At 37.8% G+C, this 12,121-nt stretch overlaps 1 protein-coding gene across 1 annotated transcript in view; it reads right to left on the bottom strand.

Annotated features, from left to right (window-relative positions):
* BANK1 (B cell scaffold protein with ankyrin repeats 1) overlaps window positions 1–12,121 on the bottom strand; it is a 127,956-nt gene that overhangs the window by 79,952 nt on the left and 35,883 nt on the right. Inside the window, exon 7 of the mRNA XM_030492851.1 lies at window positions 7,781–7,977. Within this exon, the coding sequence (XP_030348711.1) occupies window positions 7,781–7,977 (197 nt within the window). The remainder of the gene's footprint in view (window positions 1–7,780; window positions 7,978–12,121) is intronic.

Genomic DNA, 12,121 nt, shown 5'->3' with positions numbered 1-12,121 from the left:
TATTTATTTCCACCCTTTTTTAAAGATGCAGAGGCCAGATTTGACATAGGCGTGCCATTGATGTCTACAACAACATAACATGGTCGCTTTTACTTTCTCTCACTTCTGTGAAGTATTTTATTTGCATTCCATTAACATAAACATTAAATAAAAAATAATATAAAAAATATTTTTCACATGTTCAAACAAATTCAGAGCCCATCAATGTAGATGAATGACACAGATTTTCAGCCTAAAAATTACTTCTGAAAAAATAGCACTCCCCATCCCACCTTCCCAAAAAGTCCCTTAGCTAAGCATCTTTGCTGATGCTGCCCTGTCAACAAAATAGTCAAAAGGACCTCTGGAAACTCCTTTGTTTTACAATCCTAAATATGTTTAAGAACAGAGGTATTATCACAGAAGCCTTCATAATTTTTCCTGCTTCTAATTCACAAGCATTTGCCTGAAATTCCATTAGTATTCAAGATTCCCTTAAAAATTGTAAAAGCGTTTTGAAATGGTGAATTGCAAATAACTGACTACAGTTATAGAATATCAAAAGATGAGACAAAATACCAGATAATTCTTTGGAAAAACCATCCTATTTCATTTTAAATTACACATAAATTTCAATAGGCATCTCATACAGAAGGTGTCCAAATCTGCAGTTCCATTTATCATTCTTTTTGCAAGGTTCTATTCAATTGCATAGTTATGACAAGATTCAATCACAGTTAAGGTGCAAGGTTCTAGCCTGAATAAAAGTCTACATAGAAACTTTAGAAATGTGCTTAGTGTAATGACTGTGCTTTTTTAAAAATAAGAAATCTAGCCTTTTCTCCTTAAAGACAAGCTCAGTCTATATCTTATCTCTTCACTAAAACATGAATTGTCTGACTTCAAAAGGCAGTATATGCCAGCAAGTTATTATTATTATGGGGAGCATGTCCCTCTGAGAACATGTGAAAAGGAGAAGAGGGAAACTGTTACCCAGTAGAAATAACAAACTCCCCAAAACATAAGACACCAAGCACTGATAATGGGATGCCTCTCCACAAGCAATTTTGTAAAAGAAAGAGAACTAAATATCTGATGGAAATCACATGATAACATTTGCGTATCAGCTGCCAGAAGCTCACAGGACTTAAACTTCTTGAGGAACTAGAGCTAAGAACTTGATCTGTGAATATCCAATCACTAAAAAAGTATCAAAGATACTCTGGAAATGACAAAGAGTCATTTCTGGTGTAACAAAGGATGCATGTAACCAATACTTCCGAACATTAAAGTACTATGGCAAGAATAAATCGCAGCAGGCTTCACCAAGAAGTCACTAGTGGATTAGCACAAGTTTCAGAAACCAGACTAATCCTCTTCTTTTTCACACACTCCTCCAGCTATTTGAAAGCAATAAGCTATGGGCCAGTGCAATACTACAGTATAATTTAAAGTAATTAAACAAATATTGATAGCAATCAGGCTAATTTCACTTAAGATTCTTTAATATATATCCACTTTATCTTTCTACACATGGTCCTTCCCCAGCAGAAAATTAATAGCTCAAGAAGATATTGCAACCAGATTTAAAAATGTAATAGTTTCACGTTGAGGAGCTCTGTCATATCATATAGACTTTTACAGAAATACAAAGCTAAACAGAAACGTAAGAATAATACTTATGTGTTCAAAAAAGATAATTCCTGATGAGCTTCGGGAAGTCCCTAGCAAATAATGAGAATTCTCGGGATTCCTGTTGTCTAAAGATTTATTAACACTTGGTGATAGGAGCTACGAAGCCAAATTGTAGGTAAGATTCTTTGTGAATAAAACAACTGAGGGGAAGAAGTACCCTCAATTTCCACAATACATTGGTTTTGTAGATTGTTTTCTACTTCATCAAGTTGAAGATACCTGAAGAAATTCTGTATTCTGGTTCAACCGTTCACTTCAAAATATGACAGAGATGAAACGGGAAGAGCTGTACAATGATGAATTACTTGCCAACCTACATCCCTGCCCATACTTTAAGTTTGCTAAGACTTCTAAAAATACAGCTTGGCATTTCAGAAACAAAAAACTTCTTCCCCACCCCAACTTATCTAAAAAGATGTGTCTTCAATAATATAAGTTCTGAGTGACAATTATGATTATGTTTCTTTCTGCTACTGAGGGAACTGCTAACAGCAGCGAACTGAGCAACTATGCATCTAGACATTGCGGGATGTATCTCAATAGAGTTAGAAAAGAACTGATGTAACTCTCCCTCGTTGAAAAAAACCCAGGCTTCTTGTAAAAAGCCTACCCAGGGCACTGCCTCTGAATTCTAAAGCAACTTCATCGACATGTACAGAATTAAATACATATTATATTTTCAATAGCTGCCTAAGGGATGCCTGAAGCAGGCAGACAGAAAATTATGTTAAATGAGAAATCCATACAGAGATTTGCTGGTGGCAGAGGAAGAATATTCTTCCATCAGTCCACTGTTCTGCTATGGATTGTCACAGACCTGGCCACAGCTCTTGGGCAGGTTAGAAAAGCTCAATTAACTTCCATTTTCTGCCTTAGATTTCAGCCAACCAACTCTGGAATGTTAGAAGGTATTTTAAATATAAAAATGAGCATGTGCTGTCTCGACTGTGTGTTGGCAATGTGAAATGACTGTTTCAGCTTTTATATTTAAATACATTTATACCACCTCTAGGAATCTGCTTTAAAGGCCAAAGCCAACAATCGGAAGTTATTTGCATAAAACAACTAATAAAACACTTTCTGAATTACATTTTTGTTAGGAACTGTGATGTATACAAGTGGTAATCTTCCTGACTACGACACATTCAGCAGCACAGTTCTTAGTAAAAGAAGGTAGAAATTAGCAAGCCAAAGTACTGGAACAAAAAAATCATGCCCATATCAAAGCATAAATGCTGAAAATGGCTCCAGTGTGACCTCCAGTTTTAAATGATCAGGTCACAAATTGAACAAACACCTTTCCTTAGTCACCTGATGCTTAGAAATTTTCTCTCTTCTATTTTTCAAAGTCTTGCTTTGTGGGCTGGATAAGAACTTAATTTAAGTGCCTGCCTTATTTTCTGGAGGTAGAATTTTTATGTAGGCTTGGAAGACCGCAGCTGGCAACAAGAACAAGCTAGTGTCAAAACAGCTTTCAGGGACAGAGAATATGCAAAACACAAACATCTGAAACAGGGCCCAGATATCCAGGCAAACTACCACAGCCTAACGATGTACTGCCTGTCATGGGTACTGTAACAGCTGACTGCAGATGTTTTGAGCCTGTGGCAAATGGAAACCAAGAGTATTCCAGTCTTTCTCACTGGCACTTTAGCCATCAGCTGGATGAACTAAACTCGAAAGGCTCATCATGTCCCCTGGTCAGATACTGAGACAAGGATTCCTGCCAGTATTCCTACTGAATGTCTCTTACTCATTTTAAATTCACACACCTGATTCAAGCAATTCAACCTAAAAGCAATCATGGAAAATATTCAAGTACTCAGTCATATAGAGGAATAAAATCACAAGACTAACAATTCAGGATGTTATCACAGAATGTTAAATGATATCCCTCTTTTGTGCTATAGAAGGGGGAATTACTTCATTTAAACTATAATGGAACATGCAGAAATTGGAAATGAGTGTCCATTTAGGTGGTTTTGTGCTAAAATGAAAGAAATAATTGCTTAATAAACTGCTGGCACATTTGAGACTGTGCTTTATCATAATCCCCATTAAAGACTCTAAGGGACAGCTCCACCAATTTAGTACCTTTAACATAAATGGTTCAAGTCTTAGAGTGTTCCCTCAGAACAAAAGAGACATTTTCAGAAGTGTTTGAAATGCACAATTTCTGACAGAGATAGCAAATGCTACCACTTGTGGAAGCACGCTATACCGGTTCTTAAAAGCTATGGTGTTTAGTGTTTAATGAGCCTGCATATAACACTGGTACTAAAAGGGGAAAATCTCTTCCTCCCCACTCATACAGCTGTATCAACAGAAGCCTGCCACGTGTTAAGTGATCCTTCTTCCCTTGTGCTTTGTCTTGACACAAACTGGGAGATCAGCTCCCAGCATGCCCGCCAGGCACTCCAGATTCGCCTTCTGTGGCTCTTAACACTCCACACATCAATGCTGTGTCCAGTTACAGAAAAGAGGTTTTCCCTTTAAACAAGGATGGGGAACTTGTGCCATACAGATGACCCAGCGTGCAAGCTAACCAGCTCCTACAGTTTGCTGTTGTCAACAGAGTGTTGAACACCCTTCCAGTAAGCCTGCAGGACATGGGAGCTGCACAGCTGCATCACCAAAGAGCCCTGAGCACAGATGTGCTCACCAGCCACAAAGAGGGCTGCACAGCAAAGCCCTGGGCTCGAAGGTAGCTTTGTGGTGTTGTCACTTCTTTTGCTGTTCTCTCTCCTTCTCTCTCTCACACCATCTCAGGTAATTCTTACTCCCCTAAGGATTCTCCAGCACAAAGGCAAATGAAAGACACTTTCAAAGATCTTGGACAAACTGAATGTCTGCTTTAATACAGTTATTTTTCTGGAACTCTATTGTTCTTTAAGATAGAAATGATGAACTACTGTGTATATTTTGGAGTTATTCCTTAAAGGAATGGCAAAACACAGGTAACATTTTTAAAACAGTGAGAGGTATGCCAAGTACAAAAGTACTTGTATTGTAACGATGAGCAACTTCAAAACTCCAGCTGTAACGGGAAGTTCCTGGAACGCGTTTAAACTAAATTCTGCTTGGCTCAGAGCTGTGCAAATATTTCTTTTCCACATTCCCATCAATTACAGAAGTACAGTAAGTGTTTTTGTTCTTAAGTGCACTATTAGAGAGACACAAATAAGCCATTTTTCTTCCAGTGGTTGGAGCTAACATTTCTAAAATACCGTATTACATGTTTGACAAACTTGAAGCATGCTCCAATTTTTACTTGCATTGCATTAGAGAGCCATGTCATTGGAATCAAGTGAAAATGGATAGTACAACTGCACGTCCAAATCAGACAACACATTCTTACAATAGTAGTAGAGTTGTTTATACTCCAGTGCTAGTATAAGTATTCATGCTTGGGAGAGCAGTCACCAAGCAGAGAACAGCTATTGATAACTGTTTACATGCAAACAATAGCAGGTATGTGCCATGAAGGAACCCTTTTAGTGAAAAATTACATTGTATAAAGTCAGTTACCATTATAAATCCATGTTTCAGATTGATAATTTTATACTAAATAATCCTACTAAAATAGAAGAGCTAATCAGAGGTATGCACATACTTTACATGCTTTTTAGAGTGAAATATATCACCCTCACAAACATTGCCTTCCATCAGTCACAAAATCTACCAAAATCTAGAAAGACTATAGGAGTGCAAAGTACTCTCTCAATGCACACCAGCTGTAGTCTGCCTGTACCATGTGTGCTTACGTCTCCTCTTACAGATGCCCCAAACTATAGCACAAGGTTGAATATGAGAGCATTTCTAGGGATAAAAAGAAAATTGCCCATTTTCTGAAGCCTCCAGCCCCATGTGGGGTGCACAACAAAGATATGTCTGAAGTGCAGGGGGTTGAGTTTCTACAATACTAGCATGAAAAAAATAAATGTTATACTGAATTAACCATTATCATTCAACATGATAAATTAAGCTTGGAAACTCTGTTTCTATGCTCAACTCTGACTCACATGACCATCTCAGAAGAGAAATCTAGGTATCGCACTAAAAGTTAAGTACCACCTTATTCGCATTCTGCCTAGTCTTACCAATCCTTTGTGCATAGCGTGTACCAGGGGTAGCTGACCATACAAAGATAGCATCTAGCCAGATCCACAGGTAGGGATGTTGGGAAACACAGTTCCATTTTCTTCAAGGCAAACTGGTAAACTCAAAGATCTGATGGGCTTGACTTTATACACCAGACTGCTACTGGCAGGAACTCTTTGACCAGTGCAAGGATGACTGCGAAACAACTATGGCTTTGTGGACAGCTTTACGCTGGCTGGTAAAGAGGATCACATTTTCTTCATCTCAACTACAGTATCAAAAACTGAGCTAAAAATATCACCTCTGTACAACACCCGTTTGCACTCCACCAATAGAAAAAGCTTTGCAGTGCTTTTGAGATCTGCTCAGATTCGTTGTCCAGAAAACGCAAGGCAATATTCTGTCACTTCAGAAAACGTAACGGATCACATCCTCAATTACATATGAGCTTTCTTTAACAGTATTAGAAAAGGAGAAACGCCTGCTTTGCAGATATTCTCCACCCTCAGTGTTTTCAGAGCCTGTATCAATAGCTGTTCAACAACGAAAAGATAAATAGCATATTCTCATTCAACATCATGACCATTGCCAAAATGCCTTAGTACTTTCAGGCTCTAGGGTCTGCAGTTATCTTCCCCTCGAACTTACTGAAAAAACCCCCAAACCTGCTCATAAAACACTGCTAAAGCCATCTTCATGGTTCAACACTGATCACAGTAAACCTATCTTCAGTTTTCTCAATGCCTATCCTTCACCTTTCTATTAGATGCCAACTGTATCAAAGAAAAAACTTGATTAATCCCCATGTCCTTGCTCTAGAATTTTAATAACTAACCTCAGTCAGCCAGTGTTTCCATTCCTTATGATATCCTTTACTACATTAAATTACCCTTAGGTTTCTGCATTTTCCTCCTTAGTCACACAAAGCATTCTCCCCTACATAATCTACAGACCTATTATCTTTTATTTCTTCAAATGCCATCTTTGGTGTTATGTCTACCCATGGTTACATCAAGGTGATTGGCTAACAGAAAACTGAAACTTCTGGTTTTCTCACTCTTTGTATTTTCTCCTCTTACATGTCTGTTGTTACTGTTTGTCTGTGAACATGGAGTCTGCTACCAAAAATAATTAATAAAATAAAATAAAATAAAATAAAATCACACCATCAGCAAAGCTGCTTACAACATCAGCTTACTTATGCTAATGTTCATACCCTGTCTTTTTTTCAATATACAATTTACCTGATTTGTTCTCTAAGCTTTAAAACCTCTGGGGCAAGAATCATCATCTCTGCTCATAGTATAGTTAGCACAATAAAGACTTAAAACAGGTTAAAGCTCTGAAATGTTACTACAGTATATTGCTTTTTATACTGCCAATTCAGTTAGGTTTTATTAGCAATAGTTTGCATGCTAAAACTGTGCACAGACCTTTATTCTATTATTGCATTTCATGTGAAATAGTTTTAGGCAACTATTGCCTAAAATGACTCCTGCATACCTAGCTGAAGAAAAATTTATTCCATCTAACAAAGGGTTGTACAATTTAGCCTTCCTTCACAATGGAGCAGATGAGACAACCACTCTTTGCTGGTTGCTGAAGAGTGGCAATACTAAGAGAGTTCAAAGTCACTTTTAAAGTCACTTTTAGAGAAATCTTTATCTTCTACTCTAGGTGGTTGGGCTAGACTACTTATAACGATTGCGTGGGTGCTGAAAGAACCAATCTAGCTAGGCAATGGCGGTACTTCTGATTTGCTGTTCTCCTTCCATTACATGCCCAATATTTAAGCAATGCAAAACTTCTGATCTCCATTATGACACTGCACGAAGAAAGTGGCTGTACTCCATTTTGAACAATCTTTGAGACAGGAGGAGTACAATAGTATTTTAAGACAGAAGGACTGCAATGTCTTAGGCTTACAAGAGGTCGTACTATGGAATCTCAGTAGTACATCACAGTCCCCTGGTTACAGATGACATGAAAAAGCACATGGACTTACTGAGAATTCTCTGATTAATTTTCTTAGTTCCCTGTGCCCATGCTTCTCAGCGACAGTTGCTGGATCCTCTCCACATTTGTTGATTATTTTGCAAGCCTTTGTGGCCTCAGGAGAATTGAGTAGAAATGTTGCAAGGTTCTTTAATCCAAATCGGGCTGCACAGTGAAGGAGAGTAGGAAATTCTTCCAAATGGCTATCTGTATATGGAAACAAAAGTTTTCATAAACAGCAGCTTCACTTTTATAGAACACCTTCTTTTACAAAAGTCCTTTAAATATTAGTGCTATGGAACCACAGTTATCAAACTGCTAATACAGAACTGATATCCAAAGAACAATTCCTACAACTAACAGTTTTACAATTCACATATATATTTTAATAAAGGACCCTTTAGTCTTAACTGAGAAATCTCTTTGTTTTGATAGAGGGATTTTAAAGCACTTAAGTTCTATTAGGAAACAAGTTTTCTTGCAAGGGGAAGAAAATTCCACAGCCAAGAAATACATTTGCTTAGGTGTATATTATTTAATGCTTTAGGAATATTTACAGTTTGCAGCATTTCAACGGGACATTTTTATAGGTTTATGGCCCTATGTTTTCATTTTAAAAGACATTTCTGAAAATTCCTGTGACTACCAGAGACTTGCAAAAATTTGCTTATCTGTAATGAAAAAATCAGGGAATTTAAAGATGAGTGTATTGGATAATGTTTTTTTAGGATTTATCTGAAAAAGCATGATATTCGTTTCTATCAGAGACTTTATTTTTCACCGTGGAGGACTGGGACAAAGCTAAACTGAAGTCAGTTTATCATTTCAGCACAGTCCTGTATTCTAACTCTACAAGTGGCCACAAGTTACATAGTACAAGGGAAAAAAATACAAAACAAAAAAGTGATCGAGCATAAACAAATTCCCTCTGCCTTCATACTCCGAATTCTAATCACCAGTGCTTTGTTGTGCAGCTATTTGTCTATGTATCAGCAGGAAATGTACTTCTTTTCCAAGTAGGTATCCATTGTGCTTCAGGCACCATCAACTTCATGCACCCTCAGGGTCTTTTGGCAGTCTTTACTACTCAGTGCATGAAGAACTGTTTCCTCTAGTTTATTTTCAACCTGGCTCCTGCTAGGTTCAATTGATAATTCCTAATTCATGTTATTCTCCACCTCTGTCTGCCCTCTCTGCACTTTTAGTGATTTATTCATTCCCAGATTCTTTCTTGAAGAGCTCCAGTCTACTTAATTGTGCCTTACAGAGAATCAACTCCATAACCCCCACTGCTCTTTTCCGAACATTTTCCAGCTTTAATATATCTATTTTGAGATGATAGGAGAAGAGTTGCACATGATACTTAAGTTATGGGTGAGCCATGTAATTTATGCATTGTCATAATTATGTCCTAGTTTGTTCTCGGTTTCTTTTCTAATAATTCTTAGTATTTCATTTGCTTTTTGATCTGCTGCCTAGCAACAAGGTGATGTTATCATGGAACTGTGTGGTCTTATTCCTCAGTGTTAATAGCCTGCTCAAAGCCTCTCATTCTGTATGACAACATAGGACTGCTTTTTCCACATGTATCACTTTGTTTTTACCTACAATGGATATCATCTGAAATTTTACTGCATAATTACTAAATCCTATACGGCCTTTCTCCCATTTTTCACCCCAATGAGCCATCCTCCTTACTACCCTGAATACTTTGTATCACTAGCCTAAGTTTTTTCCAAATGCATGTCTCCTCGTTTTGGCCAGCTGTCCATCCATGGCAAGTCAATTATTGACTTGATCAGAGTTGATGACTCTTACAAAAAACTATAAGAAATCTAGAAGCAAGATTTTGCCTTACAGAAAAATTATTTCATTACAATTATTAATTTGTCTGGTAGAGACAATATATTAACCTGCTTCTAGTTCTCAAGGTCCCCAGAGAAACTGGGCTTTGGCATCACAGTTATAACTTCTAGTACTACGGAACTGAAAAATGGCACAGTACTGTTAGAAATCCAGCTATTTCACTTTAAAATTTCCTCAGAGCTTTGAAGAATACCAGTTAGTCTTGCTAATTTCTTTGTGCTCAACCTGCCCATTTTTGTTGTAACTTCATGATTTCTTCAACTCCAAACAAACTCTTTCCACATATCTCCCAACAGGACTACTGCTTTGGAATCTAGAGTTTCTGGTCGCTTTCTTGAGTTCTCTTTCATATTCCAGTCATCAGCTGTCCTACAGGCTAGCCAGCATATTTTCAGCCCTTCGTATGCTGGAAAAAAGACTTTGTAGTAGTAGTATTGCTCAACATTTTAACTGAAGTTCCACAAACCGGACTTCATTTTGTAGTCAGAAGATACATAAATGTCACACCAAAGTATAGCTGTTTGACGTCTTATTTTTGTCTATACTTTGCTAACTGCAGGGAAAACCTAACCTCATCCCCCACAGACGGAGGCAAATATATACCAATTTAAGGGGCTGCCACATGAGGAGTAAAAATGTATGCAAGTAATTTTAAGGCTGGGATCACAGCAGTAAAGCCAAGTGTACTTTTACACATTACACAGGATCCTCTGTAAAGAAAAAAAAAAAAAAAAAAAAATTTGTTTTCAATGTCCAGCAATGAATTAGGTGTTGAGCAGTAATTTTAAAGAGCAGATTACATGAACTCTAATCAATAGTCTGCATCCTGTTAGCAGACTCTAGAAGGTCAAATGCAGCCATCAAAAAGAGTATTAACAAAGTATTAATAATATACTCTAAAAGAACTTCCGCTCATGCTAATGAAACCTGAAACAATTAGTTACAAATCCAAAAGGAGAATCAAGTTTATATTACCAATGGACTGGATGCCAAGATTTCATCACCAATATAAAAAGAGTCAGTGGTATTTAGAAGCATCTTCTAGGCTTGTAGCTGAGTTTTCCAAGTAAAAAAAAGAGGTATCCCAGAACTAACTTCAAAATCCCTTCAGCTCCTTTGCAGTTGAGCTGGTTTTTCTGGCTACCACTCAACTCCTCCTTAGCTAGATTTGATATTAAAGTAGTACTGCTGCACTTACACACTTCGAACTTTACAGGAGACATCATTAACAAATGAAATACCTCAGCCAGACATGGAGGATGGTAAAAATCAGTAAATCGATTTCTTAAAACAAACTTTTTTCCAGTATTACTCCTTGCAGTAAGAAGGGAAAAAAAGAGGTTGTCTTCAGGTATGAAAACTTTAAAATCGGCACTGGTAGTGAGATCTTTTACATAATACTCAAAAAAGACTTACGCAAAACAAATGTTTTTAACACCACATAAACAACATTAAAGCACTTTCACCAAGAACAAGAGGTAGAAATAGTTTCATTTGTTTCTTACTTTGAGAATGGGTATTCAGGTAAATCTGATCTGCACACCTTCACAACTCTTTGGGCTATGTGAGCTTTGTTATAAATCGCACAGCCTCAAAATGTTGTTTCTAGTTACAGTGCTTTTACTCTGCCCAAAATGAGCAGAACCCAAGACCTATTCTCTTGTGCAAAGAAATGTGAACTACACAGGCCTCAAACAGTAGGGTGGTTACGTGGGCAGCTTCTACAAAACACACACATCAGACAAGCACACACATGGCTTCTGGAGCTTCCTACTGTACAGATGCATTAGGACCAAAGAGCTGTCTGAAAACAGCTGACTCCTGTCACACCCGTCCTACCACAGCTAACAAAACTGTCCCCACTCCCAAATGAGCAACTAAAAACTCTTCTCTGTTGACAAGAAATACAGGCTTCCAACTTAAGAGACCACCTAGGGAGACTCTTCCTTTAAGGAATCCAAACACTGATGAACCATATCATCATACTATTCCCAGCACTTTGGACTTCAGCTGCTTTTTTTTGGGCATGATAATATTCCATCTCCAGCCTAGGTTAGGTACTAACAAGATTGGGATTAGAAGCTGAGAAAGCTCTGTTCAGGCTTCTTTCCCCTTGCCCTCGAGGAATTAATGCTAGGCATGAGATTAATCCAGTTGCTGCTGCAGAGTGAAGAGATTCAGCAATGAACAGTGTAGGAAGATAAAGCTTGCAGCCATGATGACTGCTCTTTCTTCATTCCAGCTAGTAACAGTTTCAGACATCAAATTGTACCAGCTACTTCCACAAATGGTTTATACACATCCTGTGGCGTGGAGGGAAGGAGCCACACAAACACCAGAAACTCATGGAGAAAGCAGGTATGTGCCTTTATCTATTGGTTCCGCACTTCAAAATTCCATTTCATTTAATTACCACAACACTTTTGGATCACAGAATCTCTTCAGGCTCAAGAGACATACATGTGCACTGTCTTTCCTTTAGTTA

The sequence above is a fragment of the Strigops habroptila genome, chromosome 7, assembly GCF_004027225.2.
Source record: "Strigops habroptila isolate Jane chromosome 7, bStrHab1.2.pri, whole genome shotgun sequence".
NCBI lineage: Eukaryota > Metazoa > Chordata > Aves > Psittaciformes > Psittacidae > Strigops > Strigops habroptila.
This window is presented reverse-complemented; position numbering and strand designations above follow the sequence as displayed.